Consider the following 22,345-nt stretch of genomic DNA (forward strand, 5'->3'; position numbering starts at 1 on the left):
CAGCCACTTATGAGAAATCTATTAACAGTAACTGGACAGGCAGAATGCATCTTGACAGAGAGCAGCACAGGCATTAATTGGGACAATCCATAACGGGACAGGCCCCCAGAAAGGTTTCATCAGCTGCTTTCATTTGTTTCCTACAATTTCTGCCTAGAATCAGCAAAGTCATGTTGCCCCCTCCAAAAAAAGAAAAAAGCCGTCCATTAATCGGCTAATGAAATATGAAAATGTTTATGGGCCATTCAATCTTCCAAACTGCAGTTCTATAACCCACCTTTCAGATATACAGCTCTACCAGGAAGAATTTATACCAGAGCTGCCTCTTTTTTACGATGCCTTCATTATATTTGTCTTGTTAGATACAGTTTATGTATTTATTTCATGAGTGAGGGACCCACGCGTTTGACAATTCAATGCATTTTGCAGAACACTCACAAATTACTGCCCATGGTGACACATTTCCCAAGGTTTGCCTGGAAAGAGACCTTCACTCAGCTCACAAACAGGGCTGTGAGCCCAGCAGTGCCTGGGACCATCGTGGTGGCTCAGTGCCACTTGGGATGTGCCTAAGGGGTGGGTCAGTCCCACCCTGGCCACCTGGAGTATCCTGCCCTGGACTGTGGGGAGGGTCATCCCACCTTGGCCACCAAGTCCCAGACCTCTCTGCTGGCTGCTGGAGAGCTTGCTGCCCTCTCTTTTCACTTTGTTATCCTCTCCCCAGTTCCCACTGCTCCACGAGCTTTTCAAAACGAAGAAGGAGCACCTGGTCTGCAGAGCGCAAGAAACTGCATTTTTCTGCTGAACACCAGGCTCATGATTAATAATTAGGGCAGAGATAAAGCACCCAGCACCTCTTCCCAGCATCACACTGAGTTCTCAGCACAACCTCTTCACATATTTGCTCATCACTGACTGCTCGGAGCAGACACCAGCATCCCTGCAAACCGGAATGCTAGGAAGAAAAATGGAGCCTGGGCTCAGAGGGCTGCAGAGATTGATTTACAAGGGAAGATTAAAAGAGCTAAATCTGTGCTGCTTGGCTAAACAACAACTAATGGGGGAGGGCCAGATTCCAGACTACAGGCACCCGAGGGGAGATGCCACGGGCCCAGAGCACATCCCAGGGATGTTCTCTCCTCCTGGCCTCGCTGCTACAGCGGGCAGGCTTGGGGAGCACCATGTTCCCAGGCTGCCTCAGGGATCCCATCACCCCTGGGCATGGCAGGAGAGCCAAGTCACACAGCCCTGGCACAGAACTGCTGGCTGGGGATGCCAGCAGCACTGTGCCCTGGGAGGAGAGGGACCCCCCTTGCCCAGCCAAGGACAACAGTGCCCACAGCACCAGGGCGTCCAGAGGGCAGACAAAAGGCTGATCTGTCCTGTTTGTTGAACAGGAAAATAGTTTCCTTGTCCTAAAAGACTACAACCAGGATTTTTACGAAGCCATTAATTACATACTAATAATTAAATCAAAATTAAATGTGAACAGAGGTGCACATTCCTTATTAAACGCAATTAAACAGAAAGCACAGATACACAAATAAAAAATGACTCCAGGGCTAGAAAAGAAAGAAAATCAAATAAAAACTAGCCCGTAATAACGGCGCACTCTGTTTGCTCCAACTCATAAAGCCCAAGTTCATCAATTTTCTTTAAATATTAGCAACTTAATTAAATCTGCTTTTTTCCCTTTAATCCTCTCCTCTATCTAAAATAGATCTGTCCACACGCAGAAGTTTGTAACTAGTGCTGACCCCATAATTCTATTTAAAAAAACCCAAAGAAATCCACATCAAACTGACAGCAGCCTCAGGGGAAATTACAGTTCAGAAGAAGGATTAGCGAGAGAACCCAGATTTTATGGAAATGGTATCGGCCCTTTGGAAAGCACATGTAGGTGTGTGAGAGGCATCCACAGAGGGCAAGCCCCTGCTACCCTGCAGGGTCCCCCCTGTGCAGGAAGGCTCCAGATCCACGGGCTGTGTCAGGAGGGCTGTCACACTGCTAGGGACCACCCCAGGAGGGCACCAAATCTTTTCCCAGCCCCTGGAGAAGCCTGGCCCTGGTGGCTTTCAGCCCTGGGGAGCAGAATCCACAGGGAGTGATCTCAGTGCTGACTTGTTCTGAGCGGGGCAGGTGATGGGGTGGGTGGTGTGGACAGAGGCTGCAAAATGGGTAAGTTGTAGCTCTCAATTCATTCGGAGCCGAGGCAGTGCCAGGCCTCTGACAGGGCCCGGTGCCTCCGCTGCTCCCAGGGGAGCCAGGAATTAGCTGTGCCTGCTCCGAGGGCGGCGGGAGCGCGGCTTGGAGCGTCTGCTGAAACGGACACAAATCACCACTGAAATCCCAGTTGGCCCCTGGCCAGGAAACCCATTTTCAAACCTTCTCCAGACTCATGCCCAGACGGCCGAGGCCATCAGGCAGCCCTGCTGTACAAGCTCTTGGGAACTTTGGGGTGAGCCCACAGCCCCAGCTCCAGCTGGACTGCAGTGTGCTCCTCCGACTGGTCCCAGCAGCCAGCACTGCCTTCACCAGTATACAAATAACACATCTTCCCAATGCGTGGGAGACAAGGGCAGCTTCTCCACAGCTCCCAGGAAATGTTGAAGCCCAGCAACCCCAAGCTGAAGTGCTCTTTTAGCCTCAGGACACGAGGGGTGAAAGGAGCAAAGGTTCATGCCCAGCCTCCACAGGAGGTCACACACCAGTGAAGTGACAAGCTCCCACCAACAGACCCAGTTCTGCCCAGCAAGGCACTGTCACCTGCCAGCAGCTCCCAAAGAGATGGGGCTCCTTGCACCCACCCCCAACACCACAGGAACCCAGCACACGACTGTAAGAACACAGACATGAATTCTGGAGTGCTCCTATCATAGTCTCTGGGAGCACATTAACCTCCCCACCCCCAGCAGGGACCGGGCTCCTGCCATCCCAGTCCACAGAGCCCCTGTGACATCCAAAGCCCCTGTGAGCACCCTTCACATAGGTCCCCCTCTCTCCCCTGCACTGCCAGCATGTCTGCTCTGCCACTGTCTCTCTCAGCCCCATGGAGACACTGGGCTGGCTTACCTTCCCCACATACAGCGGCTCCGTGCCTGTGTACTCCTCCACCACGAAGAACTGATTCCAGACCCAGCCCCGCTTCACTCGCCCTCCGGCCAGCAGCGCAGGGTCCCCTGGCTGCCCTAGGCCAGGGCCCTCCACCGCCGTGTGCACGGCCCAGGACCCCAGCTCCTGGATGGCACAGAACAGCAGCAGCATGGTCCACGAGAAGCCCTGCAGACCCTTCGCCATTGCACTCTAGGAGGATGCATGAGCAGGAGCTGTTGGACAGGCAGCCAGCATCCTTTCGGGAAGAGAAGGAGGGAAGTCCACACTAGCAGCGTGAGGCTGCCCGGTCAGTGCAGAGCATCCCCATCCCTGCTGCATGCCGCGCCCGGCAGCTGGAGCACTCCTGTCCCACCACGAGTCACATCTGTGAGGAGAGGCGTCCGGGACTGCCCGCTGCCAGCGTGGGAGCAGTCAGTGCTGGTGCCTCACGGGCTGCTCCTGGGTCTCCAGAGAAGAGTCTGGCAGCTGGCATTTGTCCCCAGGGGCAGAGCTGCGCGGCTCCGTGCTGGTCTCGTTGGGGAGCGGGGGATGCTCAGCCTGCTGCCCACCCCCGCGGCGGGCAGGGGACGCCGCAGCAGCGCGCGGGGCACGGGCACCCGCAGCCCTCATTCACGGGAGGCGAAGGAAAGCTGTTCTGCGTGTGTTTTCACGGTGGAGTTAACAGGATGAGCTGCTGTGGCCAACGCCCGCCTGTCCCGGGGCAGCCTTGGGTTACTGTGCGAGGGGTCTGGTAGTGCAGGCGCCTGTGCCACACGTGCAGTTCACAAGGAGGCCATTTGTAACTCCCATCTTCAGGGGCACGACACCCCAGCACCCGGTGAAGGGTCCTTTGCCCAGCTGATCCCGGTCACTTCCATCCTCGCTGGCTCATGCAGGGAGGTGCAGGGTGGCCAACAGCGTCTCCAGGAGCCTGGAAAAGGCCAAGGTGTCAGTGCCAGTGTGAAAGCAGGGCCTCATGTCCCCCCGTGCTGCTCCTGCAGCCTTGGTCAGCATCCCCACCCTGCCTTGCCCCAGGTGCCCCATAGCAGAGCCCAGACCCACAGGTCCTGCCAGAGCTGCAGAGCTCTCAGCACTGTGGACATCTACTCCAGCAAGGACTCAGAGACCAAGGACCCTGCTGACAAGGGTACCCCCTCACCACACAGCCCTGGCTGCTGAGGGGAGCAGGGTCTGTGCCTGGAGGGGGTCACTGCTGCCCACACTGTCAGGAGATGTGCAGGAGCACCCCCAGCACTGCACAGCTGCTGTTGCCTGTGCAGGACCAGACCACACCAGTCCTGCCCTCGCAGACAAGGCTCACACTGGGGGATGCCAGCACCTGACCATGAGAAGGGCAGGCTGTCCAGCTGCTCCTGAGAGCCTTCCTTGCAGAAGCTTTGCTGTCCTCTCACTTCTGCAGCCATGGGCGGGAGAAAAGCATCTGCTCAAGAACTCACCACCTGGCTGACTTTAAAGGTAACAGTTTAAAAAGGGCTCCAGGGTAAGTTTGAAGGCACCTGCAGGGCACTAAGGATTGAGACATGAGGCCTTTGGCCCAGAGTACAGTACATCCAGTGAGCACCTGGGGAGAAGAGACCTGATCAGGAGATGGGGATGCAGCACCCATCTCTCCCTGCACCAACATCCTGAGCTTCCACCAGAGCTCTGCGATACCAGCCACAGCCTGAGCTACTCATGAAACATGCACCAGTCTGCAGAATTAATCTACTGTCAGCTGTTACTCTAAATAGGAGGGGGAAAGAGGATAACCAGAGAGGGAGATGTTCCTGGACTAGATGTCTGTCTACTCCCCGTAGAAAGGGAATTGGACTGTGCTCTTCACAGACCCCCCCCATGAATCTAAACAGCCCCAGCAGTCCAGAGCAGGGACAGCTCCCAAGTATTTCCCCAGCTCTTACCCACATTTGCCATTCCCCTGTGTGACTGCACCAAAGGGCCATTTCCCAATTGCCATTTCTGCATTCACTTGTCTGGACTAACACTTCACTGAGAACCATGAGGCACCAGTGCTGGGCATTGTTCTGCACTGCCTGTTCATGGTTCACAGGTTCACACAACGTGCACAGATCTATTCACCCAAAGGGCTCACACACATTCCAGCCCATGCACAGCTAAGATAACTCACACACACTGACACTCTTTTGTCTGTATTTGTGCCTCATCTGGGTGCACACACATTTCCTCTCCATGTACACATGCTATATTCCACTCACACATGCACATCAGCTGTCACATGTGCCAGCCCTGTGCGCTTCATGCTCCAAGGAACACAGGGTCTCCAGTGTGTTTTTATGTTAGCAATCATGGCACAGAAGCACTAACATTCCTCCCCACCCCTTCTCCCTGCCAGCCCATTTGTTATTAAGACATTTCTGCACCAGCCAGGTAAGGTTGTTGGCAATGCCACGACTGTCTCCTGCAGCCAGGCCTCCCCAGGCAGAAACTCTTCCTGCTCCTGCTCCCCAAGAATGAGCTACACTTGTCAATTTGGTGAGGAGCCCTATCAAACACCAGAGTATTTAATATCAGAGACTTAGGGAAATGAGGTGACTTGTAAGTGGGTGGTGGACTGAGTCATCTCTTCCCACTGTTAGAAGACTCACAGGGTAAAGTAACTTCACAGAGACAAGGGTCCCTGCTCTGGAGCAATGGAGCTGATGCCTGACTCACAACAGGCTTCAGAACAAAACACAACAGCAGCACACGTGCAAATGTGCTTTATCATGTTTACACAGAAGATACATACACCAAGATACAGTGCACCACTGTCACAAACAGCATCTCTCCAAATTCTCACATCTGGGAGATCTGTGGTTATTTTGGAGTAAGACAGCAAGAGCTGTCAATAAACTGAACAGCACAAGCTCTGCCAGAGCAAGAGTTTCAGGTCAGCACCCAAGGCAAACAGTAAGTGTGGGAAGAACACATTCAGCATCTCTGCCCCGCCACTCTGCAGTATTTTTGCAGACAACACCTCCAGACGCATCCAAAGTCTGAGTACAAATGAATTGTACCTAGTAAATGCAACTGCCAGAAAAAGAACTTAAAAAGGAGTCCATTTCTCAGGACAAATACATCAGCAGAGCCTTAGGGAGAGGCAGCCACCAGCCACTCTGTCCACCCAGTACCTTCTCCTTGCCATCCATCCACACTGGTTTATAAAGCCCTGCCAGAAGCCTGACAAGGCAGCAGTGAGGCTGCCAAGGAGCAGTTCTGGAGCACCAAAGGCCTTCTGAACACGCAGGGAGGCTGAAAGAAAGCCAGTCCAATGGTGCAAGTCCTGGCACCACGAGTAACATCAGCATCCAGGGGCCCCGACCGAGCTGGCACGAAAGCAGCACATTCCCCACTGCCTGCAGCACACAGTGCTCAGGGCACACAGCTGGCAGGCAGCACCAACCCTGGCTCCCTGATGCAGCAGGAGCCACCTTCGTTCTCCTCATCACACCATTTCACACCTGAGTGGCAGCTGATTTCCTCCACGACAGGACTACCTGAGCCATGCATTGCAGACAGCCCTGTGCACACAGGGATGGCCCTGCTCCTTGTTCAGAAAGGGGTACTGTGCCTTCCATGTCAGCTGACCAGAGCTGCAGCACAATCCTAAAATGTATCAATAAAACAGTAAAAGCAACAATTTAAATGCACGTACTAAGGCCAGGCAGAAAAGAGGAAGTGAGGGCAGAAGATGCTGCAGTGGGTGAGCTCCACTGGAGCCGAGTTGCTCCCTGGCTGGCGGACAAGCTGGCCCCCAGTTCCCAAGGCAACTTGTTCAGCCCTGTTGCATCTGAACACTCCACAGAGCAGCTCCTGCCACAGAGAGGAGAGTCCTGCTGAGCACCCATGGGCTGGGCTGCGTTGCTGTGGGAACCACAACCTTCTGTTTAGAGTCTCAGCTATTATGCTGCTTTTTATATTTAACTGATTTCTCCTCTTACTGCTAATGTGGTTTGCTGGTGGCTCTCTCATGGGTCCAAAGTTCAGCTACACTCAGCTGAGCTGCTTGTGTGCTCTTCCCATGGGCAGAGGTGGGGGTGGTGTAACCTCATCTGCCTCGTCCAGGTCCCAGGCTGCAAAGCCCATCTACACAACCTATGGTGACCTCCAGCCCCCCACACCCAGAGCCACCTCAAAACACTGATCCAGAAACACACCTGTAGCCAGGCTCATTGCCACAGACCAGACCCTTCTCCACCCATAAATTCTCAGCCTGTGTCTCTTCTGTCAGAGGTTCAGGTCACAGTTGCGGTCAGGGCCATGTCTCTTCTCAGTGTGCACACCCTTTTTCCAGCTATCACATCACAGACCCCTTTCAGAGGCTGTGAAGCCAAGACCCCCAAGTCCTGCTCGTGCCCTTGCAGCAGCAGGAATCAAGGCACCACAGAAAGTCTTGTGCACAGGAACCAAGATAAGCACTAAATTTATTTCCCCGTGTTATTGAAGATCTCTTACCAACAGCTGGAAGTGCCACTTCTCTCTGCCACACGTGAGCAGTGGGGCCATAAATAACTGGTGGGAGCTGCTGCTGCAGCCAGCCCAGCCTGCAGGGTCCCAGCAAGCAGCAGCACACATGCACCCACGTGGCAGCATGCCCAGGCACTCACCAAGCCAAGCAGGTTTTCATGCATAGAGTGAAGCACCAGACCCTCACACGGCCCCAGGCCCAGGGTGATGTCCCCTCTCCTGCTGCTCTGCAGTCCCTGCATCCCAATTATCAGCACAACTCGCCCCCTCCCCTTCCCACAAGAGCTTGTGCAGTTTGTTGGTGTGCATTTGGCACAGCTATACTGTACATCATGTTGACAGTAGAAATTACATCCTGAGCTTATGTTTTACACTCTGCTCTGTCAGAACTCACCGCAGCCCAGTGATCAGGACAAATTGAATAGCATCCCGCCCGTGTCAATATTTATTTCATTTTAAAAATGCAGGCTGATACAGGAGAAGGTAGGAAGGGGGAGGGGGAAGACAGGGGCAGGCAACAGCACACAAAGATAGCACTGCCCAGTGCATCACAGTCCTGCACTACTGCCCAACACTGTTGGAGTCCCAGGGCCAGGGCAGTGATGCCCCAGGAGCCCAGGGAGAACAATCCCACTCAGAGGTCTGGGAGCAACCCAGGAACCCATGCAGTGCTCCTCATGCCCATAGCTCTACTGGAAGTGTTGACCACACCAGCACTGTTCCTCCAAGACAAGGCCTTATAAGTGGCAGAAAATGCAGAGCTGCCCAGCAGCTACTAAAAGATGCAACAGAGGGGAAGTGAAGCCCTCTCTCCTTGACCTCAGCCGGCTGTCTAAACCAATGTGGGCTTGAATGTTCTGCCTTGGCTCCTCACTCCTCCCAGCAGAACACCATCACTACTGTCAGGAGCATCAGGACTGCTCTGGCTGCTCAGAACAGCCACAAGGATGCTACAAAAGCTGCTGAGGAGCAAGGCAAGAGTAAGACACCACTTGTGTGACCCTCGAGAAGGCAGAACCACAGAATGAATACCAAGCACAGGACAGGAGCTCCTGAAAGCTTGGGCTTTCTCCTGCTTTCCCATGGCACGTGCACACCCCAGAGGACACAAGGCTGCAGCGGGAGTGTCACTGGTCAGAAACAGCAGCTCAGCCCTGATCTCCACGGTCCTCTCGCTGCTTTGAATGAGTTCAAAGTGGGAGCATCCATTAACCAGTTCCAGACCTGCTACACAGCAAAGCTAAGGAAAGAGTAGCTCCCTGAGAGCTTGGAGGGTGTGCAGCGGGTCCAGCACCATCCACATGTGCCAGCTGTGTCACCACAAGGGAACAGGCCACGTGCAACCACAAGGGCAGCTCTGGGGACACATTCGTCCCAGCTCAGTCTGCATCCATGGGCAGCCCACCTGCCTCACACCCGAGAGTGTGGGCAGCACGACAGCCCAGCCTCAGACAGACCTTGCTGGGAGTCGGGGCAGGAGAAAGCCTGCAATTACTTCAACAGCAATTCTTCTCTAGTGCTGCCTACAGTGCAGCAGCACGCAGCCTGTGACCACGTCTCCTCCTGTTAAACAGGATTCAAATCCGCTTAATGCTCCCCTTCCTGGGAAAAGGAACAGGCTGGCTACAGCACACTCCCCGTATCTGTTGTGTGCAGGTAATACAAGCATGGCAAGGCTGCTGCAAAGCTTTAAGATGGTTCATAATCTCCAGGCCTAGGGCTAAGACATGAACTCAAGCTCTCTGGAGCTCACTTTCTCTACTGGATATTGTAAGACAAGATGAGGTAGATTTTTTCTTTTTTTCCTTTTATAAACTTCTCCTCAAAATCTAGAGACGAGAGATGAGGCAATCTTGCCAGACATAAGATAGTGTCACCTCCAGACCAGGTAAGTGTATCACATCCAAGCTTCTAACATCCCACACGCTGCCTCCTGACAATGCACATCAGCACCACACCAAGCCTGGACCACAGCACTGTGGCCAAGGACCCACCCATATCCCCAGAGCTTCCCACAGCTCTTTTTAGCATCCAAGCGGCATCCCATGATTACCCCTCTGGGCTGGACAGAGGAATGGCCAGGGCATCCAGCCCTCTGCCCTACAAGGAGGGCTCTGCAGGTTTAAACCACTGAGGACCAACACCACAACCTGGCTGCTGCTCCAACATCCTCTGCTCCAGCCCCCACAAACCAGTGTCTTTGGGTGGAACACATGAACACACACGGCCAATAATTCTGCAAGGGACATCAGCACTGCTGCAAGCAAAGCTGTGGGATGCCCACACACAGCAAGGTGGATTATGATCATAGTCACTGCGCTGCAGGGTCTCATCCCACAGCAGATCCCATCAGTGACACCTGAGACACAACGTTCAGATAAAGCTGGACAAGATATCAGAGCACTGGTGCCACAGAGAGCAACTGAAAGCTAGGCAGGTTTCTGTCACTGCAAACTCTGGTACCCCTGTTGCATCCCTTTACTGAAATGCATCCTGCAGAAGGCATGTCCTAATTCAGTGTCATTTCCAGAACCCCAATACATTTCGACAATCAAGGGAGAGATGGCAGAGATGACCTGGATGGCACATTGCATCACAGTATTACAAATGCTGGAGATCAGTGGCCAAGGGATTCAAAACTGTAGAGGCTTTTGAAATAAGATATTCAAATTACTTTTATTTTTACTTATACAGTGAAAGGGTTGTGTAACCAGCTGCTGGATGAGCATATCCCAAGTGCAGGCCCAGACTGTGCAAAGCAATATTTGGTAGCAATCTGCCTTTCAGCAAGTCTTCAGCCCTGATAAAGAGCACAGAAGACAGGCAGGCAACGATAAAATCAAGTTCTCTCACTAATGTCACCCCAGCCTCAGCTCCGACAACAGGGCAGAAAGCCCATTATCCATAGTAAAAGTTTAGTCATGCTTTTTCTTGAAGTAAATCTCTGGATTTCCTCTTTCTACTTCCTTGGAATTATTCTCCCAGCAAAGAACATTTTCCTCTGCCTTTCTTCTCAGATAAACTTGCACACAGTCCAGAAAAGTTGTTCTTGCAGAGGAATATATATCTGTGCAACGCTCAGGACTGTATGACTAAACACGCACCTTGCCCCTTCTTTTTAAGTTGCTTTAAGTATAATATTGTCTCCTTTAATGCTGCCTTCAAAAATTCTAAAAGAAAGAGTGAGACTAGAGTAGGAGCTATTCACAACCTTTTGACTTCTCATGTTCAGTCACTTTCTGCTACCAGACACACTGGGAGGAACAGCGTTTGTTAAAGCTCTCACACAAGCATTGTTTGGAAAGAAGTACTTTCAAAGTTCAGGAGATTTTTTTTTTTTCCCCTCCAAATCTTCTCTGGTCCAAGTTTCAAAGAAATTTTAATTGCAAAGAAAATCCTCAATGCTTGCCCTAGGGAAGAGGGTTTTACAGCCATAACGGTCTCGCTCTGCAGCAATTCTTTTCCAAATATGGAATTTTCATGCCTTGTCTACGTGAATACAATACTTTTAATTCGTCTTTAAAAACAATCTCTGAGAGGAGGTGGAGGCAGCCATCACAGCATCCCTGTCACAACTGCTGGGATGGACAGAGTTGCTGTGGAGACAAAGCTCCGGAGCTCAGAGCAAGTCTTTAATTTTAGGATCTGGACAGGTAGCCACATCTGAAAGTCACCTTCCAAACACTCTGCAGAGAGTCAGAAGTTGCATTCCCAAAAGATTCACATCTTCTGTGCCTAAGCACCTCCTGAGGAGCCAGGAGTGCTCCCACAGAGCAGGGCAGACAACTTCCCACAAGCCTCCACTGCCAGGGCTGCACCCCGTGGACACACAGGGAGTACCATCACTCCCCTCCTGCCAACTCTGAACAGCAGAAGCGACAAGAAAGGAAAGGCACGAGTCCAAAACAGGGCAAGTGGAATCAAAGCTGATGGCCCAGACAACAGGGCTTTTGGACAGGAGTTAAAGGACGACGTAAAATAAAAAAGCACAAAATGGAATTCTTCCACTTCGACAAATGTGGAGGGAATTGGGTTCTTTTAAGTCAGTGTTTGGCAGATGCATGAATTATTTATCATTCAATATTGTGTGATTAAATGGAAAATTGAAGATGTTCACAGCTTTGTCTGCAACTTTCCAGCTCGCGTGAAAGTCTCCCCAAATTCCTATAGAGAATAACAAGTGGGTATTATACTGAGCCATAAAGGTTCAAAGAAACCTCCTTCAGTTGGCTTCTCAGGGTTCAAGGTCATGTTCAGACTCAGTCCTCTGGTGAAATAAATACTGTGACAGGCAAATGCCACTTTCAGGTAGGTCTCTTGCTGCTGCTCACTCTTCTTCCATACATGTCTTAATCCTCTTAGAAATTTTGTCCTTGGAAATCCCTCAGTCTTCTTGACAGGAGACATGCAACTTCCCTTTATGGAAAGTACAAGACCAAGGAAGTCCCTTTCTGTGGCATCACACTGTCATTCTTGACTCAAACTTCTCTGGTGAAGCAGGGAAGTGACGAGGGAGGACAAGGGAGCAGCAAGAAAACAGGACCAGACCTGTGGGGCTGCACCACAGGTGTCACACCTACAGTTTGCACAGCACTTTTGTCCCGTGTAACAAGATGATCCAGTTTGCACAGCCCAGACTAGAAGCAGGCACCCAATTTTCTCTTTCAGATACCTTGGGCCAAAGGCACCTGAAGAGATAAGTGGCTTCCTCAGCACCTCAGGATGAGCCTGCAGCAATAAACAGCTGTCAGAAAGGTGGAAGAATGAAAGTAATTAGTCTCTTTAATGCCAATTTCAGTCTGATCTTTCACACTTAAGAAAACTGTTACAATGATTTTCTTATTTTCAGATGAGCTCATTAAACAAAAATTAGAAACGAGATAGTATAATGGGCAAGAAAATTATTTCTGCAGCATCCTGCTAAAATCCAACACTATTTTGTCTACACTCAGGCTTTTCTGGCATGTGGAAGAAGAGGTTCCAGGTCCAAACCTTCCCGCTCTACAGGAATTTCTGAGCAAACACACTGGGAAGAAAGGAAGTAATCTGGGTACCACAGGAATTCAGGAACCTGAAGCGGAACATTGCACATCCTCATCCCCCGAACAGGAAGCAAACATGCTTTGCTAAGTCACAGCATCACACAGAACAGTCCACCACAGCTGGCAGAAACCCCTGTCAGCTGAGTCTCCTACACAGAGGGTACATTTTGGCCAAGTCTGTTTGAAAGTCAACACCTCCAAGAGGAGCACAGCAAGGAGTGGGCACCTGCACACCCCTTGAGGTTGTCCAGGTGATCAGAGCCCTGCCAGGTCCCTCCCTGGGTCCCTCAGGTTGTGTGTTGAGCAGAGCCAGGTCAGCAGTGAGGTGTTCTTGAGAACAGTCACACAGGAGCCTCTGGATGGTCACTCTGGTAGAGACTCATTCAAAGCAAAGCCCATCTCCCCCTCACAAAGTACAACCAGGAAGGACTGGACCCTCCTGCTGGGCCAGGGACCGACACTCTGGAGCAGAGGGGGCCAGGAATCCTGCAAGCAGAGCATTTGACAGTGAGCTGCAGAGAACAGCCTGCTCCAGCCCACAGCAGACTAAAAGATTGTGACCTCCTTGTAAGCAACTTGCAGACAACAGCAACAGGCTAAATTTTGCATTCAGCCATTAATGATAGATGCATTATTTATTTGGAATCATTTGCTTCATCCTACTAATCACATCACCACCACCAGCAGCTCCTGACAGCGCAGAGCACTCGGAGTCGTGTCCCAGGAGTCAGTCACTGCCCAGGGCAACAGGCACAGCAGCTCCACGGCCTCGGGGCTACTCCACACCCCCAGGAAAAACATGCAGGTTTTGCCAAAAGCTGCTCACTGTCCTGCAAGTACCACAAGTCACGTATCCTCTGGTGGCCAACATCTGGCACTCCTGGCACTCTGCCCGACGTCCAGAGGGAGTTGCTGAAACCAGCTCCTGCTCCCAGGGGCTCTACTGAAGGTTCAGAAGAAACCAGCACCACTGTTGCATTCCTCCTGCCCTGAGTCCAATCTCCTGTTGTGGTTTAAGTGCAGGATGAGGTAACCACCACGAGTTTGTGTCAAATTCATGGGTCAGGTCAATGGCCCAGCACCTGGGTCCCGCCAGCCCTTCCTGGTCCTTCCAGGACTAACAGTCCCCTAAAGAGAACCCTCACAGAACCTGACCTCCCCCACTGCAGAGCAGCCCTTCCTCCCCTCTGTGCCATGGCACAGAACATCCCAACTCTGCCCCTCCAGGCACTCCTGTACCACCACTGTGCAGGCAAATCCACACAGCAGAGAGCAGAGACCCCCTTCTCCAGAAGAACCAATTCCTCAAGAAGGGACCAAGACAGGATGGGAGCCCCAGAGGCAGAGAGGGAGAGGCTGCCTGACCCAGGGCGCTGCATGGCCAAACAACCACACACAGCTCTACTACAGACAAAGCTTCACTTGCATGCAAGGGAAGCAGTATTTTAGCATCCTGCCTGGTAGAATCAAATTTTTATATCCTTCCATGCCCAGTAAATTCTGTTCACAAAGACCAAGGAAAAAAAGGAAGTAAGAGCCTTTATAAATGCTGGAAGAGCAGGGAGCTCACACCAGCTCCCAGCCCAGCGTAGCTCTGGGATTATCTAGGCAATAGTTTATTTTTCTCTCCAGTATCATTTTCCCAGCTTGATCTCTACTGTCGCAGTATGATGGTTTCACCCCATTAGCCTTGCTTAAAAAAGTGATCCCAGGACTGTGAGTGTTATTGCCCACATAAATCAGGAGGCTTTGAATACGGAGCACCTTTAAATAAACAGCTGATGGAAGTGAAGTTCCGGGATCATTATTAATAGCTTTTCATTTCTGTGTCCGCTGTGCTGTGACATTCTTTCCCAGCAGAAAGCCTCCGCTTCCTATCCCCAGTACATCTGATCCCATGAGTCCTCCAGTCAGAATGAATGACTGTACCTTTGTGTTAATTGCATCGCCCGTTCCACAAACGGAATACTAATATTAACTAGCAGGAGGAGGAGAGTTTGCAGACCAGGAGCGGTGGGACAGTTTAAAGAGAGGCACACCAGCCCCTCTGCCTTTCCCTGGGCTAATCCTCTCACCTTCCCTTGAGGAAAGGCAGATCCTGGCTCTTCCAACACACACCAGTAAATGCTACAACAGGTGACAAGGTCCTGCTCCATTTCTATCCTGTCTGACATGCCCTGTACTGGACAGACAACTCTGTCTGCTCTGCCAGCAATATCACACCTTTCACATGCCCACTGCAAGCAGAACGATGCCACTCTCCACATTTCAAACAGCTCTTGGATAAGTCCAAAGGGGGACACACCCTTAGGCAGCCACCACAGAGCAGCCCAGAAAGTACTTACAGGTGCTGTTCAAAGATTTTACCTGACCAGATCCAGTTTATTTTTCACTAGCATGACTTGTCCAGGGAGGAATCACCCTCCAGCTTCAGCTATCAGGGTCTCTCTGAGAGCTGCAGGCAGGTGCACAGCAACCCAGGGGCAGACCTAAGGGCAGGAACAGCTAACACCAGAGAAAGGCAAACCACTCCTCTCTCCCAGGGTGGTGAGCCTGGGACAGGACTAGACATCTCATCAAGAGGGACCTTGGCCACCTTCTCTGTGAGCCCCTGGCTTTGCTCTCTGCTGCCAGCACCAACATACAGGTGCTCCCAGGTGGGATTCCCAAAATCTTCGTACACAGGGACCCAGAGTTGCCAATCCTGTTGCATCCACAAGTGAATCATCCCCCAGGTCTGTGGCTCAAAAGAAAGACCAAGTTTCTCCTTGGAAAAGGTGCTCAGGCCCTCTGAGGCACTTTGCCCAAAGAAAGGAGGAGATGATCCTGCTGACAGCCAGTTCCAGCACAGTGACCAACGTCAGTGCCTGCAAAAAGGCTCCACAGTGGCCCACATGCCCAGGAAGAGGCTGACATGGGCATTACAGCCCCTCTGCTTTTTACTGCACAGAGACAAGAACAGAGGGTCCTGCTGCTACAGCCCATCCCCAGGCTCCTTTTACTGTTCTTGAGTCATGACCCCACACACAGGTCATGCTACTCAAAGAGAAACGGCAGGGGAAGCAAATATGCCAAAACAGCCTGTTGTTTCTGTGACCTTTGCTGTGTATAAACCAAAAGGGTTGCAGACAGCAGCAAATTCCAGGAACAGGTGAAGGCTTTTGATTTTCCTGCCTGCTCTTTCCCAAATCCAGTTCTCATCAAGGAGTTTCAGGACACAGATTCACCTCTGAGAGAGCCAAAGTGGTAGCAAGCATCAGAAAACTGGAGTGTGGCTGATAAAAGCTGAAAGAGACCACTACAGACTGGATGCACATTTCTTGGAGGACTTTAAGAGGGGAAAAAAAAAATGTTAAATGTATCTCCGGATTTCAGAGTCCTTCCCTTTCCATGATGGACCACCACACCAGAGCCACATCCTTGTGACAAGTCAACAGGTCTCTAGATAAGATTCTGCAAGCCAGATACAGTATTAACCTTCTCTCTTCAAGAAACTCTGACCACTTTGTCAAGTGAAGAAAAAAATATCTGATTCCTCCTCCACCCCCTGCAGTGCTGTATTTGCAGATGTGGACCAGCATCCAGCAGCCACACAGGACCAAGCAAAGGAAATACAGTGGGTACCACACATGCAAAACAAGAAATGCCGCTTTCCAACCACCAGAATTCAGCATCCCATTGAAGCATCACCTCTCAGCAGAGGCCAAGTGTGCAAATTGCAGTTGAAAGGGAGAACATCTCTGAAAGCTCGAAGCACGTGAACACAGCAGGCTGGAACGGAATCCCCAAGTAGCTTCACTTTAATGTCACTACCAAACCAATGGCACAACGAGGAAGGGACAGACTGGGAGCTTGGGGAACAAGCACTCTGCTCAGCACAAGTGATAAAGGGAGATTAATCGTCCAGTTCCTCCCATCAGGCACAAGGGTTCAGGGCTTTGGTGTAAAACTCCATCAAACGAGACCGGCATTCTGACATTCCAGGATGGACTGAGGACACAGTGTGGGGTTTTGCACAGGCCTTATTTCACAATCAGGCCCTTTGCCTCTGCCACTCCTGGCAACAGAGAGACTATAAGAACCTTCTCAACCCAGCACACGGGCTTTGAAGGGTCTTTGCTCATGTATCTGCACAAAGCAGGGACCTTGGGGCCTTGTATGTAGGTTCTAATGTTATTATTATCAAAAGGAATAAAGAGGGACATGGTGAAGTAGAAGGCAGCAAAGCAGCCCAGGGAACAAAGGGAGAAAGAGAGAGAGAGATTACAGCAGCAACAGGGAGGACAGAAAAGCAAATGGACAAAGTGCATGTGAAAGAATAGAGCCAAGGAGATCCACATCCACGTGAGCAGGCAGGATCATGCTGGAACACGTGAGTATGTCCATGCAAGAGAGGTGCAGACACTCACACGGGCGGGTGCAGCCCTTTGCAGCTCCGAGTCCTTCAGCCCTGCTGCAGGTTTGCAGCCTGGCACTGCCTCCCCAGGAACACCCCCAGGCACACACAGGACCCCTATGGCCCAACTTTCTCCATCCAGTCCAACAGCCACTCGGTACTGCTGGCAGTGAATGATCCTCACAACCAAAAAAATGCACAGACACTGGCTCTGTGTGCACTCATCAAGGCCACCCCATCTTCCCAAAGCAGTTCCACACTTGGAAAAGGGGAGAACTGGAAGCACACACTCCCCCCTTCCTTTGTGGTTTTCTCTGCCTTTGTCACCCTCACACACCTCAACTGTTTGCATCCTGCTCTCTGTCACCACACTGCAGACTCCTGGTCACTCCAGGCTCACTCTCCCCTTGTCTCTAGGCTGCTTCACTTCCTTCTCCACACTCCTTTCTAGCTTGTTTGATGACAGACACATTAGAACCCATTCACGTGCCCCAAAGTCCCCAGTCTAGAGCCCACCACCCCCAAGCCATGCAGGCAGTTGTAAAAGTACTGAAATCCCAAATTGCACAAACATCCCCTGTGTGCTGCCACGCCAGTCTCCAGGCCCCCACTGCTCCGGATAGACACTGGACTGCCTGAAGCCAACTAGGGAGGACTGCATTGCAGACAAAATGTGTTCCTTTGTGTACTACCCTCCAAACCACCACCCTTCTCAGGCTGCTGGGTTGGCAGCAGCCTCAGGCAGAGTTTGGGCATCCAAAGCCAAGCAGTGTCCAGCCAAGAAGCCATTCTCCCCCCGCTGGTCTCAGAGCTGTACATGTCTTGCCACTCCCCTCTCCCATCAGACCTCACAGTGACTTGACACCAAAACTCACACCTGAACATGCAGTCACTGTGATTCCAAAACTGAGTAACAAGACACAGCTGCCCGGAGCAGGGCCAATACCAAACTTTTGAGAGGTTCAGGACCAAGCCAGACACAAGCACTGCACCTGCACAGTCCTTGGGCCCCCGTGGTGGGGGGCACCATGAGACAGCTTTCCTCATCTTGGTGCACAGACAGAACTCACACACAAAAATATATAAACTTATCAATCACTTCAGGCATTGGCTAGAAGAGGACAAAGAAATCTGTCATTGCTATTTCTATATATACTTGGGAAGCAACAGACAGCACAGTGATGGACTAGATATAAAAAAGATAGAGATGAGTCTCAGTACCAGCCTTTCATCGCTCACAAGGGAAATGCACGTGCTGCCTTGTGGAAACCAGGACCAGACACTGTGTCCCACCTCTGCCTAAGCCCAGCTCAGCTGCTGTTTAAAGAAAAGGCCTCCCACCATGGGGCTCCATGGTCCCTCCCTCTCATTTCTATTTCACAGCAGCCTTTCACAACCAAGGCAGTGCTTACTATGAACAACACGGGCTCAGCTGCAGGATTTTCTGCTTCTGGGACAGCCCAAGGTTTGGAAAATGCCTCCCTAGAAGCAAACTTGAATGGAGTCTGTGCCCAGGAACTGAAGGGAGATACTCAGCGTGGTCACAGGTCAGACCCTGACCTGCCAGAATTCTGAAGAACTGAGGCTAATTCACACCAGCTGAGTGAGCAGCTCATTGCCTGCATCCAGCCCGGCTTCCCAAGGCTTGTTTTCCAGCACTCTGGTGTCTCTCTAGCTTCTCCCAACAAACACCATGTTCTGGCAGCACCATAGGCAGTGCTGTGCCTCTGCCCTGGACAGCCTGAGTGTGCCTTGGCCATCTGATCCACAGGACAGAATGCCTGGACATACTGCCCAGGTATGATGAGGGCTCTTTGCCAAGGGCACTAAAGGGTATTTAACTGTCCTGTAGTGGGTCTGGCTGGAAAGGAGTTAATTTGCTTCACAGCAGCTTATATGGTGCTGAGTTTCAGATTTGTGGCCAAAACAAAACCGATAACACACTAATGTTTTAGCTACTGCCAAAATGCAGTGTCAAAGCCTCCTCTGTTTCTCACTATGCCCCCCAGCAAACAGATTGGGCATGCACAAGAGTTTGGGAGTGGACAAAACCAGGCAGATGACCCAGGCCAACCACAAAGCTATCTAATGACATGCTGAGCAATAAAAAGGGAGAGGAGGGAGCTTAGTGAGCCACCTTTAATTCAGGAACTGCCTTGGCATCAGTCTACCTATAGAACGCAGTGAGTGTTTGCCTTTGCATCCCTTGTTTTAATTTTTCTTTCCTTTCACTTATTAAATCAGTTTTATCTCAAGCCAAAAGTTTTCCTCTTCCTTTCCTTTTCCCATGCCCCACTTGGGAATGAGGGAGTAAGCAGGTGGCTGTGTGGTGCTTAACTGCTTAGCGAGGTTATTCCACAGCAGTTTCAAAACACATGGCAGCACCACTGCAGGCCAGGTTCACAGCCAGAGCAGAGGAAGTCAGACTGACCCTTTCTGAATGCATTAAATAGAAAACAGCAGCCACAGCACAGTGAGAAACTGCCATTCTCCTTGCACAAAGCTTTGAGCCCCTCAGTCCCATGACACCAGCTCATATATCCTATCCTGGGGCAGCCAAGTACCACCCACCTCCCATCTAGTCCACTAAAACACGTTAGCACTCTAGGTGTAAAACCAATTAAAGCCTCAACCGATGGTTCCAAACATCCTTCCCAGCCAGACACGGGGCTCCCGTTGCACAAAAATATAAACAGCTTTTTCAGGCAAAATCCATAAATGCTCACCTGTGGTGGCTGCTCCAGCCAGGGAAGGTTCAGTGCTTGCACTTCACTTCATGCCTCCATCACTTTGTGATTACCAAGGAAGGGGGGAGCAGCATCATCCACCAGCACAACAGTCACTTCTCTAGGCAGGACTTCACAGCTCCAGCTCACGAGCTCTTGTCTGCCTTAGCTAATCCATTGCCAAGTCCTGGGCAAGGCAAGGCAAGGCCAAGCAAGGCCACATCTATGTCTGCAGGGTCAGCCACAGCCCCTGGTCACTAATCCCATGGTCCACGGGGGCTCACAGTTGCAGACCTGGTCCACTGCATGCCTGGGGCTCGTCCCTTGCCCACACCCCCAGCTGACCAAGGCACTGCCATCAGCCCCCACCACACCTGCTGCGGAGGCTGCTCCTGTCTTCATGGCCACGAGGTGCTGGACCAGATGAAACCCACCCAAGGGTTCACCTGAGAGGAGAACTTGGGTGGCAAAACAGAGAGAAGGGATTTGGGAAAGACACGCTCACTCCTGAGCCTCAGCGAGACGAGCAGAGCCATTGCTCAGTGGAGGACCCTAGTTCTAATCTCACCTCTCACAGCACCTTTCAAATTAATTGGTTAATTGGCACGCCGGGCTGTGCATACGAAAGGAGGAAGGATGGCTCCCTCTGCCGGCACCGGCCCGAGGAGGAGCCCCCCGCCCGCCCTCCCTCCCCTCCGGCACCCGGGGACCACCCGGACCCCCGCCCGTGCCACCCCGGGTAGAGCTGAGCTCGCACCTCCACAGCATCCAAAAACCGGCACGGGAAGAGTCCCCGTCTCCTGCAGCACAGGGGAGGATGCCCAGCGAAGGAGTGCCCTGCCCTCGGACAGTGCTGCCGCAGCAGGAGTTTTGTTGCAGAAAATACCGTGCCACTGGGGAACAGCCCGGGAGGGCTGTGGCGAACGGGTGTTCAGCTGACTTTTGAAAGTTTAAGCAGGGATGTAATTTCTTAAGGACTCTGCTGATGCTCAGCTATTCCTACCTGCCATCAAAAGGTTCAGCTGTATTTCATAAGTGGGAAGGCAGCCAAGCTCAGAAAGCTGGTGAAGTCCAGCTCCCAAAGCAGCCCCCTCCCTCACCTGTATGTCCTCAGCCTTCTAGACTCCAGTGATGGGGGAAGCAATTCCCTCTCCCACACATGCACAAGACTGGCACCAACAGCCACGTGCCTTGTCAGGGCCATAACAACAGGGGAGAAAGCACATTTTCACACTGCTGAAAAACAGAATAGTGAAAACCCAGAAGGACTCAAGGGTGACTGGAGTTTGGTAGTGGGTGGGGGGAGACAAAACAGTGCCCTGTTCCAGGTTAGCAGAATCATTTGCTCATGGTTAGTATGTGCCATCTCAAACTGCTCCTCTCTAGAGAGGGTGATGAGGACAGGAGGAGGTGCTCTGAGCTTAGGAGCCACTTTTAATGACAAGGATTACTGGAGAAACAGCATTTTGGGGATTTGGGATTCTGGGAAGCAGCTGCAGTAGGAGCAGAGGGAGATAATCCCAGTGTGACAGACAGAGACGCAAGGAAGCAGGACTGGGGAAGGGAGCACAGCATCCCCAGGCACACATACACAAGTTACTGTCTGGCACAGCCATTCCAGAGCAGCAGGAAGACATGAGAACAAGGACCTGGCCCAGGGTTCCCAGCACTCCTTCTGTCCTGGGATGGCCAGACCAGGAGGGTCTGAGCCTCAGGAGCAGCCAAACCTTTATCTGCCCTCTCCAGCTCTGGCTGACATGGGGACTTAGAGCTAGAGGAGCCACCTGCCCCACAGACTGCCTTCAGGAAGCCCAGGCTCCCTGGCCAGCAAGGGGCAGGGGTCACCAAGGGGGCAGATCCAGGCCAGGGCCTGGGGAACACACACCCCAAGGTACCCAGCTCCAACACCTCTTGGGTGGGCATGGGGCCTCAGACCTCCCTGTGCTGGGGTGTGCCAGACCACAGGGAAGGGCAGCAGTGCTCAGGAAAGAGCCCAGGGACAGGTGGGTGTCACCCACAGAGGCTGTGTTGAGTCCCCAGTGCTGCCATGCACAGCAAGGGGACAGGGCTGCCCCAAGGCTGGGGCTGCAGAGCCCTGGAGGGGCTGAATTCTGCACAGCACTGGACACAGCTCAGCTGTGGGAATGAGCCCCCTCCTGCCAGGCCAGTATCAGGATTGTATCACACCCTCGGGCTCTGACTCAGTTTTGCAATCAAAACCTCAGGGAAATGCTAGCTTACCAGAGCAGTGCTCAGATCCCGTGCTTGCTCCTGCAGCTGCTGTTTCCAAATGTCTCATATCCTTGGTCTGCTGGGTGCACACCACTACCTGCACCCACATGCACACACAGGCTCCTGCCAAAAGGCAGACAGAGCTTTTGAGGCTCCATTTATTGCCCAAGATGTTTCTATGGCGACTCCCTTCACATCCCATCATTGGCTGCAGAAAGCTTCTGGCCATCAGCAGCTTCAGGTGAGTTGAGGGCCTCGAGCTTCAAGTCACCTGCAGTTAATGCCACTGGCTACAGTCAATCAGGAAGAGATTAACAAAACCCTGGCTGAAGTGGCAATGGTGAGTGAGGCAGTGTCAGCAAGGAAAGAGG

At 52.0% G+C, this 22,345-nt stretch overlaps 1 protein-coding gene across 2 annotated transcripts in view; it reads right to left on the reverse strand.

Moving 5' to 3' along the window:
- The window catches only part of CDH22 (cadherin 22), a 77,158-nt gene that overhangs the window by 49,199 nt on the left and 5,614 nt on the right, over window positions 1-22,345 (reverse strand). The window contains exons 1-2 of one of the 2 annotated variants that reach the window (XM_027646111.1): window positions 19,743-19,786; window positions 3,073-4,024 (exon numbers count right to left, since the gene is read on the reverse strand). In XM_027646111.1, coding sequence (XP_027501912.1) covers window positions 3,073-3,297 — 225 coding nt within the window. In that variant the 5' untranslated portion in view covers window positions 3,298-4,024; window positions 19,743-19,786. Of the gene's footprint in view, window positions 1-3,072; window positions 4,025-19,742; window positions 19,787-22,345 lie in introns of those variants that run through there. The other variant, XM_027646110.1, reaches the window with a different exon arrangement.

This window comes from Corapipo altera, unplaced genomic scaffold (genome assembly GCF_003945725.1).
Source record: "Corapipo altera isolate COAL_440 unplaced genomic scaffold, ASM394572v1 64, whole genome shotgun sequence".
NCBI classification, from domain to species: Eukaryota; Metazoa; Chordata; class Aves; order Passeriformes; family Pipridae; genus Corapipo; species Corapipo altera.